At 34.1% G+C, this 18,862-nt stretch overlaps 1 protein-coding gene across 10 annotated transcripts in view; it reads right to left on the bottom strand.

Moving 5' to 3' along the window:
• LOC100645564 (peripheral plasma membrane protein CASK) overlaps nucleotides 1-18,862 on the bottom strand; it is a 266,777-nt gene that overhangs the window by 151,752 nt on the left and 96,163 nt on the right. Inside the window, exon 1 of one of the 10 annotated variants that reach the window (XM_048408646.1) lies at nucleotides 16,584-17,918. The exons of the other annotated variants lie outside the window; for them this stretch is intronic. Within the exon in view, the coding sequence (XP_048264603.1) occupies nucleotides 16,584-17,426 (843 nt within the window). The 5' untranslated portion in view covers nucleotides 17,427-17,918. Of the gene's footprint in view, nucleotides 1-16,583; nucleotides 17,919-18,862 lie in introns of those variants that run through there. 10 annotated transcript variants of the gene reach the window in all.

Raw genomic sequence — 18,862 nt, 5'->3', positions numbered from 1 at the left:
TATTACGTGTTATAATATTAATTATAATAAAATTCATTTTGGAAGAAGTTATTGATCAAGAACTCAATAAATGTGAACACAACAAATCGCCAACGAAACTTTGAATATTTGTATCCTGAGATGTCGACAGTTCAGGAATGAAAATTCTAGAGGGAACTTATCGATTAGTTTCTGTGAAACACACACAAGTACTAGGCTGTATCTCAATCACGACGGAAACACGAACGCAGTTTCAGGTACGTCGTTCAATTTCGAGAATTGACAGTAACGATCGTCACGGGTGTCTTTTAGGACTAGGAGTTTACGGCTATGCTGTTTCACGAGTCAGAAGGCACGTAACAATACATTACATACATACATACGAATTCATCCAAGACTTTAAAAAAAAGTCAGTTAAATCTTACTATTTTCGAGAATTTTTGCCTCGAAAAGTTATTAAAATAAAATAAATTATTATTATATAGATATTATAGATAAATAGTATATCTGTAGAATTAATTTCGTTATTTTGATCATTCGTATCATTATTTGTTATTTTTTGAAATTGAAATATTCCATAGCTTTTATTAGTAATGCATGAAACTATATACGTTTCTATACTTTCATATATACATGAATATAATTTTGAATAATTTGTTTTTTTAAATAACTGTACGATTTTTTCAGATCAGTGAAAAATATGATATTCGGTTTTGCTATTGTTAACAGTCTATATCGATAACTGAAATATTACTCTTTGGAAATAGTAGATTTATATGTTCACTTTTACAATTGCATTTGAATTTTAGGTTATTTATGCATATAGGAGAAATTAAAAATACCAAAATGTACAGAATGCGCATAATATTCAAGAGTATACGAAATATCCAAAGTACTCATTCTAATATTTATAGAATGGAACAAAACTCACTTTAGGTTGCATTTGTCTCATTATATAAACAACGTTCATCAAAGTCTAAATTAACATAAACACCCGCAATCCAATTATTCGTAATCCCAACGCGAACTAAATTACAGTGAACATTTCTAACACAATTTGTTCTAATGATAAATTCTGTAATGAATTTTCCGTGTTAGTACAATGATACTATATAACTAATTATTATTTTCTTTTTATTGTTACAGAATATTTGAACTGATTTGATATCATTTAGCCTAAAAGAACCTAAAACCTAAAAAACCCTATTTACAATTTCTCAATATCGAAATTTTCCTGGAAATTTTTCGTCTACTACATTATAGCCCTATCAAAGAACCATCGAAGTATCTCAACTTCTTGGACATCATCTTTCTTGTAAAGGCGATGGATTTTTGTGCGCTATTGTCTAATCGTAACGGAAATCTTCGAAACACTTAAGAGCGCGCGTATTGATTATGGAAATGTAAGTTTCCGCTCCTCGACCATTCAATTCACGTGCAGACTAGACGAGATGCATTAACTAAAACGAGTCCTTTCGCGTCCCTTTCAAAATGTATAATAGCCATGATGACAATCATCGTTAATTGTACAGGTATCGATTGAACGTCACGGTTGCTATACCTCGTAGATGAAACAGTTCCACGAGCCGGTTCAAGTTATGTAGATGATCATCCTTGGTATCATTACTCGCACATAAAGGATTTCACATGCCACTATATCGAAAACACGTACCAGGCATGTACACGGGCACGCTTTGAATATCATAGTTATCCGTACAACATTGAATAACTGGAAGTATTTCGTATAAATTGCATATTTTCAAACCCCTAAATATTTAAAAGGTTCCTCAGGAAAATTTTTATTTTTCAATAAAGATTCACGAGCGAAATTCTGTTAGGGTTGTAAACTTCCCAAGTTGCATAAATATTAATGCTTAACTTTACATTCAGATTCCTGTTATTATCATAGACATGTAGTCTCTGAAATTACTTGACAATTTTGATAATTTTAAAATGATAATGTTATAGAGGTTGATCTACTATAATTATTTTACTTAATGATATAGGTACTTTTGTTTCTTAGTATCTTTTCATTACTATATTTTTACGTTTTGTTAATAATATTCCAGATATTCATGTGCATACATGTTGTCAGTTTGCATTGAATTTTAATGCGTTGTATAGTTAAAAATACTATACTTACAGATTTATTCGTGCATTAAGTCTATCTCGTAACGTTCCATATTTTTCTGTGTCATAATAAAATTCCTACAGATACGGCGTTTCATCTTAAAAAAACAAAGGTGTCTATTGACTTATACTTTTCTGAAAAATTACAGCTCTACAAAAAAATTAAAGCTATACAATTTAGCTATCAAAATTACAGCTATACAATTAACACATCGAGGGAATGCTAATTTACTGATACTGAATATAAAAAGACGTTATTAAAGGATTATTCAACTTGTTTGTTTTTGCAGTACCCACCATAAAGTTTCTTGACTTTACCAATTTTCCGCAATCCGCTTATAACTGTTGCGTGACAAACACTAAGTTTGCGTAACATCTCTCGAGTCGCTTGGCGAACATCAGATTCTACCAACTGTCGCGAAACTTTAGAATCCAATAAACTATTTGGTTGATCACGTTCTCCATTTCCGAGATTTTGCATATCGAAACGGAAATTGTCAAACCAATTTCTGACAGTACTTCCGGAGATAGCTCTTACTATTGTGGGATCATTTACGTATCTCGGTGCTTCAGCATTATGTAAATCTACATTATAACGATACCTATATAAATATATATACTACAATAAAATGTAATAACAATATATGAACATCTAAGAAGCTAAAGTGACCAACTCCACTTTTTTGTCAATTTGTCAATTTTATTGCACAAGTACAGGAAGAAATGAAGTTTATAACGTGACCACTATTTCCTACGTTTTATTTTATGGAGTTAATCAATCTGGCTTTTAAATGGCTCATATATGATAATGGAACATAATTGTTCTAACCTCCCTAATTTCTTTCTACAAACTGAAGAATGAATTTCTTCTGTTATTTATGAAATTCAACGCCAGCAGTTGATGATCACAGAGGAAAAGAGAAAGAGGGAGAGATAGAAGGGGAGAGAAAGGGAGAGAGAAATACAGTAACTATAATTTTGTTAATTTCCTAATTCAGCTACTACTTGGACAAATAAAGTATTTCAATGCAGTTAAAAAGAGAAACGATCTATTACCTCTAAGATTAGAAGTGAGAAGTCTTTCATTAGTCGGAAATAGTGGAAGTACAAGGAACGAGAATAATATTTGTTTCGTGTAAGTAGACGATGAATATTGGTTTATTGGTTTATTTACTGGTTTTAAACCAGTAAATAAATTCTCTCTAACATCTTCATTCGGCAACCTCTTACAATTGGAAAGTTCTGTAGTCCCCCTTATCACCAACAAAATGCGCTATATATCGCGTGAAATCGCTAAAAATGAACATTCCGTATTTTTCCCTCTACGCTTAAACTGTTATTATATTCCAGCCGTGAGCTAAAAAAAAAACAGAAAAAAAGGAACGACAACAAATCGCCGTGAAAATTGCCACTGGTAGCAATTTTCTATGCCAACAATCCAATAAAATTGCGGAGAAATAAAAAGTTTGAAGTTTGCAAAAGGGAAAAAATATAAACTCAATCCCGACCAACGAAAACTATATCGTTCACAGTTTTGCCACGAGGGGAAAAAGCCGTATTTGTCTAGTTGCAACTTATCGACGGTGGAATAAGTATAATTATTGTACGGTACGATGAATTCTCGTAGCCTGTATATATCGAAATAGTTAGTTCGTGTGAACAATAATTATCCCTCGAGGGAAAACGATAAACGACGGGAAGTGCTTAATTGCTGACCTCGTAGACTGTTTCTGAAATTGGTGTTCCCGGCAGCGCGCTAACGAGAAAATGAGAAGTGATAGAGAATGAGCCACTAAACTTCGCCACTCGAACCCGGCCAGTGTATTCGGGCGAATCATTGCCTCGATTCCGCGTATTATAGAAACGGAGTTAAAAATTCCACAAATAAAGGAAGCTTTATAGGAAAAACAGAAGGAGCAAATATTGCAAAAGTATAGAAATCGCTGTTACAAGAATGTGAGAAGCCAATTATAACCGGTGAATTGAATGGAATCATGAAAGAATCAGCCCTTTACCAAACTGCAGTGTATAATATGAATCGGCAAGTTAAGTAAATATTTGAAACATGTAGAAGAATAGTTATATGTTTTTGTAATGTAAAAAAGCTATATACTGTTTATTTGTAAATATTATTTATATACATGTAAAATTGGAACAAAGATGTAAAGAATAACAGATCACACATTATTCTATGGTATTACCTACAGGATAACATAATAATACAGTAATTGTAGAGGTAACTAGTCAGATAAAAAGTTTTACGTTAATACATTTTACCAAATTTTTTTTAACGAAGAAAAGGACATGCCTTAACCATAGCAATTAATGAAACGTAATACCGCGATACTAGTAGTACTGTATCCTACATCCGGTAGAATCACATTCATTTCAGAATTACATTCATTCTCCGGACTTCAGCAGAAAATATTTGATTAAAAATCGCCGACTCACCGCTGCGCTCGTACCTTGTAAGATAATTAACTCATCCTGGAATACTCGGATAAGGCGAACGAAATAGAACACGAGAGTCGAGAAAGGCAAGATACTGGCCTCTGCGTAAAGTAATTCAAGCTTGATGATCGTTAAACACGCGCTTTAGTCGGGAACAAAAAAAAAAAAAGAAAAAAGAAAAAATACGAAGAAAAGAAAAAGAAAAGGGGGAAGAGAAAAGTTGAAAAGTTTAAGTACGTTAGCCAATCGGAAGAACAAGGCGAAGGAGGCAAACGTCCGCATTGTCCTCGATTCACTGCCCGAGATTGCATTTTCAAAAATAGGTTAGGGAATTAATCAGTAAGAAAAAAAGTCACTGGAGGAATCGTAGAAGCGGTCGTCTGGCCTATTGGGTAAATTTTACCTCGAGGGACAAGAGATTAAACAGTCAGTAAGCCGAAATCATCGTTTCAAGGGGACATATTGAAGATCAGTCGCGTTGCTATCGAGGTCAATGCGGCACAAGTAATTTCTGGGTTATATAGCGACCCGTAATCCCTCCTTCTAGCGTAATAACATCGTTTCATAGACCATTATCCATGCTGCCCGATTATAACGTTGTTATTTGTACAACCCCGCGAAATTCTTCGTCTAATATCGTATTTAATTTCACGAAAGCGGTAGGTTTGTGGTAGGTTGTGGACATTTTAAATGACAAATTCTCCGAGAGAAAACATGTTGTATGAGATAAAACTGGGGAAGATGGTCTGCATTCTTGTTAAAGATTTGTCAATTGTAAAGCGAGCACTTAACGAGATAATAGCGCGTTTCATTCAACCGAGCAAACAACCGCGTTTAGATTCAGCTAGATCGATTAAATTTTCAGAAATCAACGGAAAGAACAAACAGAAACATCTTTGGCCTCGTGTACGTAATTGGATTTTATTGTACGAGGTTTCATAATCTGTGGACATAATTTCAATTGCGAATTTCACACATAGAAAGAAGAATATAAGTTTAGAAAAACATCCCGTCGACACTGATAGTAATGCAACTAAAAATTTAAATTTATAAGGAAAATATTTTTAAAAATTCCATTCATAGAGATATACAAATTTTTTGTAACATAAATTTGTTAATTTTTTAAATTGTAACATGTATAATGTATAGTAACTTTAGGTCTGTAAGTTTTTTATTTGTATTTGATAATGTCATAGAACTAAATAAATTTTGTAATTATCTAATTTTCTTTCATCTCATGGTCACACCTATTCTTTGACGTGGAATTGACAGAGATAGAAATATATACCATTTTACTGCGTAAATTTTATAGAATCGGCACTAAACTTTCGACATTTTATATTTTTTCAAGATTCTTATAATCTCCTCGTCGAAATGCTCGAACAGTTAAAGTGTCGCGTGTGGCCGGCTTTACAAGCTGGTTATATTTCTTCTACCCAATACGAACCACATAACGAGAATATATCAACGTATTGTACAAATAGCTACATATTGTTGTAATATTCGAATATATGATTGCATATTTACTGATTTGCATACTGATGTCCACAAATTATTGATTGTTAAAGCTGATTAAATTCAGTTTTCATGATTGATGCAGTTGGGGCAATACGATTAAATAGTAAAAATAGGATAATTTAAATGTATAACAATAAATCTGTATGTGTGAATGTTGTGATAATTTACACTACTTTAATTGTTACCTTATCTTTGCAAATACTGCTATATTCAATTTAAAAAGGCAGAAAAATATTACATTCCAGATATTTATACATTGCGAAAATGTTTGATTCGACAAAATGTACGCATGTCAGTCTTTTGTAGAGTATATGTGGATTTATTTCTTATGTTTCTAAATCATGTCATCTCCTTTAAAAAGTGACTAACATAAGACGTATACCTCCGAGTCGGAAGGCCGCAAGGCGGATTTATCCAAGCTGTGGACTTGCTGCGGTGGTCGTTTGGTCATAAATTTTGTTAAGGACGTGATCGAAGCTCTGCTGGGAAAGCTCTGACATCTACTAACTAGATGATCTATCTGATAAACTCTCCCTGCAGATGTGCAATTTATCCTAGCTTGAAGTGGAACAATCTTTAAACAGTCGGTAAAACTCGACAAAAAATGACGATATAATTCTTTCTTGCTGGTAAAGGCGGATAATGAATACGGTTGTAAATTACACAGCTCAATAAATCATGATGTTAAGCAGGTTCAGAGAACAGAAAGAGGATCCTCTCAACAGTTCCGATCCGTGACTCTTCTGTTGCTCGAGAAAAAAAGAATAGCTCGGGCATAAAAAGTCATCAATTCAGAAAGCTTAACGTTGCTTCTCCATTCCCACGAACGTGTTCCATGATTCCGTTGTCCTTTTTTCTTTTCCATTGCTATAGGCAAGTTTCACCATCTAGCCTTTTATGTGATGTACGTGTATTATAGGGTGCCTTGCTGCAGTTACTTATTACGCGTGCAGTTAAGCTAAAGTAAAAGAGGGTGGTAACACGAATGAACGACGTTATCAAAGGAAGGAGATTTTTTCCCGCCTGTTTCGTTTAATTTTTCTTCGCGAACACGTTCCCTGGTTTTTCACCGTTTTTCACTGCTCGCTCGCACGAATTCCAGGAAACAGACACTCCTTTCTCCTAGGAATCAGCTTAGGGGAAAGAAATGAACAGAGCAAGCAAGAACAATAAACATTTTCTTTTCTTATCAATTTACGTTTAACGATGAAGTGAAATTTCACATTCTGCAAGCATAATGTAAACTTCAGCTTTTCAAACGGAACTTTTCTGTTCACACACGAAGTATTCAACGAAGCTTGAAACTCAACGAGCGAATGACGGTTTCCTACAGATATACATGTGTATATTTGTTTCAAGTGTTATATTTGCTTATTGTAAAAAAGCATTTTAGATTAAAATTCTTTTGCCTTTATTTATTCATTTTCATATCTGGCACAGTGTGGTCAGCGCATATGTGTTTGGTAACAAATATTTTATGATGTTAATAATATCTGTGACATTTAGAGAGGCAGAAAAGTATGTATGTTATAAATAAACGTAATTTTATACTATTGAAACTTTGTAGCAGATTATCTATGTTTAGAAATTTCTCCACGAATTTATTTATATTGGAAAGTTTCATTACGAATTCACGATTGGAAGCAAAACAATGTTTTTAACATATTCACATAAAAATAAACGTGATCGTAAAAAATACATTTCTCGTTGACGTCAAACAACTTCGGCGTAAAATAATATACTTAATTTTATTTTTAAATATGAAATACTTTAAAGAATTTCTTTTATAATACACAAGGGAACTTCGAAATTTATGTAAAATTATTTAGACTAGAAAAACACGTATTCTTATTATCAGTAATTAATATACAATTGATAAATATCCTATCAAGCATTTACGAACTTGATGATCAGATTATGTTCTATTCAGAACTGACTATATGATCAAAAGACAGAGTTCTGAAAGAATAATCAAATAGACACATCAATACGTAGAAGAAAATTGAAGTCATGGGCTAAGATCGAAGAAAGTTCATCCCTTGGTAGTCATGAAGGTGGATTTATTGCTTTAGATGTCCGATAAAGCTATCTAATGTATATTAAATTGAATTTCATACGTACTCAGAATCGAACGAAAAGGAGAACATGCAACGAACCGTGCTTCTTACAGTGCCTACAAAGTATATCCGAAAGCTGTTCAGGTGCATAAAAGTCGGTCATCGATTAAACCTTTATGTTAAAAAAAAAAAAAAAAAAAGAAGAATCAAAGGAGTACAAACGAGTAAGATTAGACTACATCTGGCGCGTGTTAGATGTATCCTGAGTATAAATTAACACTATATATTCTTCTATCTCAATGATTCAACGTTATCCCATTGTAACTTTTATTTCGAGCACCTTATTGCATTCTTAACAGGATTACATAACGTAATTTCAAAATAAAAAGTACACGGTAAATTAAACACAGTGGCCGAGTTATGTGTTTCTAAGTAGAAAAATTCACTTTATGCATGTAATTAGAAATAAATAGATAAGATCTTAAAGTTGCAGTCAAAATAAGCCGCGTTTTAAAAATATTTTCATATATGTTGTCTTATATTCCTGTATGGTAATTTTTCAACAATATTTCGTACAGTAGTGTAACACGAAAACTAATGATAAAAATAAAGCAAAATATCTAAAATATATCTAAATACACATAAAATATAAAAATATCTCTAAACCTATAAAAATGTTTACTTCGTGGTCATATCGAAGTTCGTCTAAAATTTCATATCTCCTAGTGTTAATTTATTAAAAAAGAAAAAAAAATTATCGTATATCAATACCTAATTTCGAAGACAAAATTATTATTCATTTACATGCTCATATCTTAAGGCAGTTTAATATATTCGGTGCAATTTTATGTTAATACAGTTACTCTGAATGAATGTCGCTTCAAACACTATGCATAATAAGAGCGGGATAATAGAAAATTAAAAAATTTTTAGACTTGTTAAAACGACATTCATCGATATTTCAGAATTCAGAATAATAGGGAAAAATGTTCATACAGCATCAAGAATAGGTTATTCTATGCCTATTTTATGCCTTTTGATATATTATACAAATCATATTATATTTGATTAAACTGAATGTATTAAATCAATGTTAGATATAGATAAAGATGTATTAGGAAATCGAAATTTGTATGAGGACTGCAATAGAAACGCACTTAGCGAGTATTTCAAATGAAATGAAATGACTTAAATCGAAATTACGTTGGAAATTAAAGTTCCTCCACTATTACTGTTACGCGATAATGTGTGGTTATGGTTTCTTTGACTCACCGGATACCGATATTCCACACGTGTGCCGAAAGTTTCCAAGTTTCCGCCCGTTTAGTTCCTGAATTTTTTCACCTTATCATCTCTGCGATGCACATTTGCATTTATTAAACCCCAATTTATATTCTGTATACTATGAACTTGTAATAATATCACATTTTACCCCGATGACCTCAAATATTCACTACAGGAAATTTTACATAATAGCGTATTTCTTTAATATTTATATCTCATTTTGTATTTACAACTCATTAATATTTCCAAAAATTTATAAGCTTTGCTTATTCGGATCCTTAAAAAGTATTATTATTGAGGTTGATTGATAAAGTAACGAGTGGATGAATTTGTAATAGAAGAATATATTGAAATAAGTAGAGATATAAGTATAAGTATAAATATAGTGTATGCTGATCCAGATCCTCACTCTTACAATGTTACAATACAATAGGAAGTTAATAGGGAGCACGTTCATATATTTACAGCTTTTTTGTTTTTAAACCTTGTAACCCAAAATAAAATTTATATTCAAAAGCACAATAATATGGCCTCTTCTTATTCATTTTTTGTTTCATTAAATTCCATTCTCTTCGTAACAGCAGTCTTCAGCTCACGGATATACAAAAGAAAAGGTGTAGAGTTTTTCTTGATGTAATCACTTCAACAAGTATGATAAGTCTTTAATTAGTTTTTAATTACTAAATTTATGGTAGCCTGTGATTTATCTCATTAAAAATTATAAAGAATATAATCATTGTCTATCGTCATGATAATTACACGTTGAACGAGCAATCAGAAGAAAAATATTAACTTATTACAGTACGAATAACTCAATAACTGGATAAAAAATATTTTAACATTTATTTAAAAAAGATCCTATTTACAAGAGACACTTCAAACTTGAGAACACACTAAGTTATAAATCCAATCAGTATGATATACAAAATGTCAATGTCTATTGATGTACCGCTTTCAAGAACATCTATTTCTTTTTCTTGCTTTCTACCTATCTTCGTACTCGAAATCCTGTACGTATAGCTTTCCATAACTCATCCCGTAGAATAATAATGTTTGAGAAAATCCAACACCAACTTTCCAATCTTGAAATATACACACTAAACCTATACTAACCGAAATCATGCTAACATAGGCCTCGTTTCTCAGCATGACTGCATAAAGCTTATCAACGTGATATATGATATATTGGAATAATCCACGCGATATTTCATTGATCATAGTCGTTATTTCTTCACTTTCAAGTTTATGATGTGAGAATGAATAAAAAGGAAAAAATAATAAAGGATAATAATAAATAAAATAAACAAGATAAGAATAAAAAGATAAAGAATCCATCATATAACATTTTCTATATGAAGTTAATAAAACTTTTTTTTAATTATAACAAACAAAAATATTGTATACTCAATATATTATGCAAATCCCTATACTTAGAAAACGACTAATTCTAAAATTCATACATAAGGACTTGATTGAAAAATATAATTACCATGCAACCCTACACCATGTGATATATTAATTTATGAAAGCAACAAAATCGAAAATATCAATATTGGCAACGCGACGAATGTTTAACACAACAATTTACAAGCACATTTAGCATTAGATATTTGTCTTTAGTGTTCTCGTTTTCCTAAAATAAATCATTTCTGGCAACACACATTTATCTCGCAGATTTACGAGTAAATTGACGAATAACAAATTCTGCGAAAGATCTTGAAAGCCTTCGTTACACGGATATTCTTGGTTATTCGTAATCTTGAATTTCTCGAAGCTCGCTTTGAGAGGGAATATCTGCAGACTCTTATCTGTTGGATTTTAATCATGTCATTTGCAAATACCGTGCAGAAAGTTTACGATAATCTCGATAAAAACCTTCCTGCTCTTTACAGTACCTACGTCTCACTGTTTTTATTTCATCAAGTAATCTTGATTTCGCTGAAATAAAAACAGAAAATGGTGAGATTACGTTCAAACTTGCGGTAATAATATTTCATTGCGTATCTACGTCGAAATTTTCGTTCTATTTGCAGAAGCGAATATACTCGTCGATCAGATAAAGATTTTATATGACGGTTATTTCTTATATTAATATTACTATCAAATTAAATTATTATTTTTGCTAAACAAACAAAATAATAACAAACATAACAATATTTTCAATGTAATCCAAACACGGAAAAAGATACTGTTAAACCATAATACAATGCATTCTCTATACTATCATGGATCGTATTCGTAATTAGTAATTACTAGTATTATTAGTACCTCGTGAATCCTTTATACGCACACGTTAATGAAAGGATCAGCAGGAAATCACAACAGGCTAAAACAGAGTGATACGTTCATATTACAGGCAATTACATTACGCTGGCCGATCATTTTCCACTGAAACAATCTTACTATCACCATGAATTGGTTACCAATGCATCAGGTAAATGTAATCGAACTATCATATTATACACCATTGGTATATTGTATGATATCATGTTATACGCTTCATCGTTCGAGATCTCATTCAACACATAAGACAAATTAAACTTCTTGTTTTACAAAGATAAGAAACATTCAATTTCTAAGAAAAGGTTTCAAATTCTATTTGGAGCAACAAATAATTTCTCAAGCATGAAGAAATCTTAGCCATCGAACGAATAAAATGTAAATCATAATGTCGAAGAAGTATGATTACTTTCTTCGATACAAAAATCGAAGAACACTATTACATGAAAGTATTTTACTATTTGACGTTTCCTTTTAAGTAGAGGCGATCCTTACGTTTAGGAGTTGACAAAAATATTTCTTGGATTAATATCTATGATGTTTCAATATTTCGATTGATAATTCTGAGAATGAATTAAACAAATAACTCGTATTATTATACATAAATGTTCGATCCATATAAGACAGGAAGGCCAATGTCAAGGAGTTACATCAGATAATGTGGAACTTTAGCTAGCAGCGTATTCACCAAACCCTAATACTTACACAATAAAACGACCTATCTTAGCGAAGCACACGCTGCAAGTCATTATCGTATACGCACAGAGTATCGAGTTCAAGCAGGCGTCCGATCATTTCGCTTCACTTATTATATAATATTAATAACGTATATTCTTCGCTGATGTTGAACTCGAATACTTTGCTGGATACGCATGAATGAAACGACGAACCGTGATTCACGAAGTAAGCACAGCCTCATATCAGTGGAATTGAAACGCGAAACGTTATCGCGTTTCACTGTAGAGAAAGATATTTTGGGGAGATCAGCGGCTTAAATCGCCGCTCGATGTGATATCGATCGATGGCGAGTCACGTTTCCAGTTGCACAAACGACTCGAATTTGCATGTTAGAGTGGATCTGTACGACAAGCAGCTCCCAGAACAGCGCATACGGTACGGTATCTATCCTTCCTGAAAATCGGTGAAACTTGTGAAATCGGTAGGCTACCCCCTTTTTATCCGGTGTCCTTTTGTATTTCGGGCACGTAAACGTAGACGAGGGGATTGTAAACGCGTAACGGCCGAACTATCGAAGAGCGTTCCTTTCAGAATTGTCTGGAAAAATACGGAGGATACGGAGAGAAGCAAATTCAGATGTTACTCCAACTAAAACTCCTGATAGATAGAACTTCCGATAGAGAGTATGGTAAGAATCGTGCCGCGATTCGCAACGAACTGATTTCTTTCGTAAAACTGAGTCTAAGAGACGGGGCGCGAGCGATTTTATTCTTGCCGATTCCGGTTTCAATAGAAACGTATTGTGTTCTTCCAAGAAAGAATAGCTTTATTTTTGATGAAAATTCGATCTGTGTACGATACGCCGGTGATATGAAATACGTGGCTTCGGGAAAATCCCTTGAATTCTTACAATTTTCTTCGATTAGATTTTTCTTAAAATATACACCTACCGAACTGTTACAATCAATGTCTGCCAAATATTTAATTTAATGCTATCTATATTGAATATATAAATAAATATATTTATAGTTAGTGCGCAAATAATATTTTAGAATTGATTTTTATCAAAGAATATTGTAAATAATGTAATATATGTATATAATATTTAAAATTAAAAGCCTATTTTTGTCTTACTGTTAAAATATAGAAAATACTAATATATAAATCAGTTTGCTCGTTAAAATCTAATTTCTTTACGAGAAATTATTGCCTTTACCCACACCAAATTTTTTTTTGTTACTTCAACGTTGTTTGGAACAAACACGCACGCTGTAGCGAAAAAAAAAGAAATTAATCTTCAATTTTCGAAACTCTACCGAAGGAAAGACGATGAAAGTAATTCCATGTCGGTTTAAATAAGCAAAACTTTTTTAATATTTCGTGGACTTGTTAGTCTACAAGAGTCTACCTAATCTTGGCTTTATTTTTTAATGAACATGGCTATAAAAGTTTTATGAGGTCGATCGATATTATATGTGACAAAACATCGATAAAGTTATTTCTTTTAATCAACGGATAAATTAGATTGTAAGAAACAATTAGACATTTTCAGAACAGTATTGTTATTAGTTAAATTAAGATTACTGTGTACTCTTTAAATAAATGCATAAACGCTACGTAACAACAATTATTAATGAGTCGATGGTATATATGAAATATAAATAATAAAAAACGAGAGCAAAATAAAATGTGAAAACACGAAACTCTCGTTCGTAATTCTATAAAATTCTTCCCGTAAAGCAAACGGAATAATAAGAGCAAACAACACAGCGTTTATTATCTTTTGTTCGATTTTTTATCAGATTAAAAAACATGCTAAATCAATATAATCTTTGAGATTGTTATAGATATTAAAAAAAAAGTTTTTCCTCAATTAAACAAATGGAAATGAAACAAAATATTACACAAAAAAATCTTTGTACAGTCTAAAATTGTCGTGGCAATTAGTACTAATTACCAAGGAAAACGAAACTCATCGTGTTCTTCGTACTTTTCTAACACAATCTTAAACGAGTTTCCAAGCAAGCTAGTTTTCACCTTAACGTTAAAAAAGTGCACAATTAAGCTTCTCTAGATTATGACCTCATTGTAAAACAAATTAGATATACGCGTAAACAGATGATATTAATGTTCTATACAGCATCTTGTATTTTTATATATCTTTTGTAATACAATCATCAGGCATTCATAAATTAAAAAGCCTATTTTTCATTCGTAAAAAATGATTTATATCCAACCGAATTACTTGTTCTCTTATGTATCACAATAATAGGACAACAATTTCTCTCTATGATAAAATATGTACATTTGTTTAGTTTGGTCAAATATTTATAAAAACATGTACAAAATTTGCCAAAATTATTTCAGAAATTCTTTCAGAATGTTTTCGTAGAAAAAAATTATAATTGAAATAGTTAGTTATGCAAATATAAAAATCAATATCTTCATCATAGCAGGACAAATATTACCTCATACAGTCCACGTTTGTGGCTTTATAGTTCTTCTGATAGTAATCTTTCTTATATCTGTTATCAGAGAGACCTTGCTGTCTACACTATTTCTTCGGACATTATGAAACCTTCATTTTAATATCAAATTCAAAAAATATTTCATCGAATTTATAAAAATCAAAAGTAAAGTATTTAAAAAAAAAAATGACGATACGAACGAAACGTATAAAACATAAAATATTACATTTTAATTTTAATTTTCCTAAATCCTCTACATTCATCAATTTTTAACCCGAATAAACTTATATCGATAATTTCTATAAACTAAAAACTGGAAAGACTTTTCATCTATTGATAATTTACGCAAACTTAAATTTCTACGACCACGAATAGAAACTAATGCAAGTATTATTTTGTTAAGTTATAACACTGCAATATCACCGAAAACGTCCAAAGCATCGAAAACTATATTTCACAAACTTCAATTACATTTTCTTCTGCAACATGAAAACCATTTTGAACAAATCTTTTAAAGCACTACTCTACGACATTCCCAAAGTGAGAAGTGCACAGAACCTATCGACATAGACGCAGCTATACAGTCCTCTCGTGGCCACGCTCACAAACATATCATTGCGAACGGCTTGGTAATCTTATTTACGAGAGCCTCAAAGAAACCGCAACATATAAAAGAAACTAATTACGTCGGGGTAATATGAATCTGGTGCTAAACATTGGAATTCATAAAGACACAGCGCGTTTATGCTGCGTCGCGACATTATTTCATTTTGAAAGCAGAATGTGATATCGTTGACGCGAGTGACAAGAGGCTTTCATTGCTTGGATGATCATTTCCGTGGTAAAAATGATTTTCGTCGTTGGCGAAATTTTTTTCATCGAGCAACTGAAAAAATTATTTCGCCACGAAAATTGTACAGGTAATTCGTTTCTTTTGAGGAATTGCAAACGCAATAATAATTTTACAGCAAATCTTTACCCATCTGTGATTACTATAAAAGAGTTGTATTAGCAAAGAGAGGAGGAAATGAAGATATAAAATTGAAATGTTATATTTTCGTTTGATTATACTGTTCGTTTGAAGCTTTATATATTTATATATTTGATAACAAATATTTTTACAAGTATCGTGAATATTTGTCGGAAAAAAGGTAAAAAGATTTTCTCAAATACGCAATATTTCTTGAGACTGTCGACATTTTATTTTATATGTGTGTAGTATCATGTATAACTTCCCGAATGAATTTTCTGTTTCAACGACATCACCATATCGAAACTAAATTTTCGAACCAGCGGACAGAATGTATAATGAAGTAAGTTTTACATATTGCAAAAAATGTGATGTGCTGAAAGTCACTATCAACTGGAAATATATCCCTTCCTTGACTTTTCATACATATATACATATATTCTCCGTTCCACCAGTTCGATTTTCAAAGATATATACAATTTTTATATGTGTGAGCTTCACGTCGTAATATTATTCCATATAATATTGACTAAACGTTAATTACTACGACAGTGTTAATACCGTTCAATTACTTAAATGTAAGTTATATTCTTCGTAATTAAACACATTTTTTTCATATTAATAATAAATATTCTCAATTCATCGCCAATCAGAATAATAAGCAAAAATATAGAATTTTCAAGTTATTGAAAGAAGAAACTGTAAACTTCGTAACATCAACGATTAGCCAATTTATCCAATACCGCATGAAGGAAACTGCTATCTTACCTGATGTTGCGAGTGATAATCGACAGCGCCGTTCGGGAATCTATATCGGAAGGGACTATGCACGGGGCAGTTGACGCGAAACGGGCTTTCGCTTGGTAACCTTGGCGGTGGATGAGAATGCGGACCATAGATGACACAGTCCATCGGCATAGGTCTTCCAGGAGCGTGATCGAGAGGCCGACAGGAATAGTTAACGGGCGAGGGTCGCACAGGAGGATGTTCGATTGACCGACAAGGTGTCTGTTCGATCGGCGGTCTACCGGGATGCTGCTCGTGAAGTCGATGCTCTAGCATCCGCGATACGTGTTCGACAGATCTACAGCCGTGATCATGCATTCGGGCAAAGTGATGATCGTGCATGTAACTCGCGTGATCTTTCAGTCTACAGGGATGTTCAATGGCGCGCATCGCGTGATGTTCGATGCCGCTTCTCATCGGCGTGGAAGACATAGAGGAAGACGTGGCGGGATGGTCAACGGCGGATCTTGGCTGTTCCGTGCGAATCTGTTGTTCGATCGGTCTGCCCATAGCCTCCAAAGATCTGCTTGACTGATGATGCTCTACAGAAGCCCGCATGGGATCAGCCGATGGTTGACGTATCACCGAATCGATCGATCTCATCGATTCCATCGATCTCATCGCCTCAGTCGAACGCATGCTATGCTCGATCGGTCGCATCGGCGACGGATCGGTCGATCTGCACGGTCTGCTCCAGCATCGCGGTATGGTGTTCGCACCGTCGCTCACGTTACCACTATTGGCACTGGCAGCGACACCTCCGGTAGCACTGCCGACACCATGACCTTGAGGCGGCCAACCGACCGCGTACGGATCCATTTCCATTTCGTAGAGAGAACCGAAGCCGCTCCTCTACCACATTACCATTCCTGTCGCCACATGGTTCTGACCGGTTCGATTATTCTCGCGTTCATGTCGACCGACAAGCACGTCATTGTTTCGATGCGACGTGGTTACACGCACTGGATAACACACGCGAAACCGCACTCGCGGAAGACACGCGGTTGATCAACGATATCTAGATTCGTATAAAATTACTGGAAAATGAACGCGTAACTGCGTGGACGTGGACGAATCCGAGAAATAAACTGTGCTTGGAAATTAAACGCGACGAAAAAATAAAAGAGAAGACGAAGAAGATGAAGATAAAAGGAGGAAGAAACGCACGTTGTGTCACTCGAGAGTAACGGTAGGTAGAAAGAGAACGTTTGAACGAGGAGAAAAGCCGTTAGCGAGTGCGGCAGCAGGCTGAAGCCGACGCATCGCGACGCCGCGCTCCCTAGCACTGAACCTCGCGGCCTCGACTGCCGCGCAGTTTCTCCACGCAAACCAACCAACCGACCCACTACCCCGACTATCCACCCACCACCTAACTATCCACTCTTCCCCGCCATACTGGTATACCGTCCATCCCCGTTCTCTCATACGCTAGTATCGCTAGCCCTCACTGCCAGTAAAGCCTCTCCCTCATCCCTCTGGACCGCAATGTTCGCCCACCGTCTCTGGCAACACTCCCCTGTGTCCTTCTCCCATCGTATGTCTCTCCAACCCCCACTTTCCTACTTTACTCTTGTCCTTTTCCTTCTTTCTATTCCACGGACAATCTCTGGCCCTATCGTCGAGTCACACACTTTTCTCCTTCGATTCCTCTTCCCTTGTCCGTTTCCTATTTATCTCCATCTTATATGCTACTTTCTTCACGTACTACTATACCATTCGATCGTTTTCTGTTCCTGCCGTGAAACAATTCTGTTCCCGTTCAATTCAGAAACATTTTTCTCCACGGTCTGTCGTCGAGAGTGTTTCGACGGTTCATTTCGAGGTACGTTAACTTCAGTTTCAGAGTGTCGCAAGTTCGTGCCAGAGAAAAAGGCGATTGATGGTTCGATTCAGCCAGGGGCTTCCTGTCCACTCCGGAAATAGCCTTGCTAGAGGGGTCGAAACTGGGGTGCCGATATGTATGTGTCGCGCACGTTAAAACCGCGTGAATGAAAAACACAATCGATCGTTCCACGCTAGGTGGCTCTCGTGATATCGCATCATCATTGTACATAGTAACCTCGATTCTCGGCTACATTCAGGATCGACCTGATATCTCTAAAGCGGGCTGATTACGTTCAAGTGTTTGAATTCGATTATGCATCCGTGCATTGCTGTTTCAGGAAGAACAAGCGTCGTTGCTATTGTTTCCCTTTCCTCGATAAAGGACAAATAGGCTGCGCTTATACCCAGTAGGCTAATAGATACAGATTGTTTCCATA

The sequence above is a fragment of the Bombus terrestris genome, chromosome 9 (assembly GCF_910591885.1).
Source record: "Bombus terrestris chromosome 9, iyBomTerr1.2, whole genome shotgun sequence".
In the NCBI taxonomy this organism is placed as follows: domain Eukaryota; kingdom Metazoa; phylum Arthropoda; class Insecta; order Hymenoptera; family Apidae; genus Bombus; species Bombus terrestris.
The sequence above is the reverse complement of the archived record's forward strand: the minus strand, read 5'-3'. Positions and strand labels throughout refer to the sequence as shown.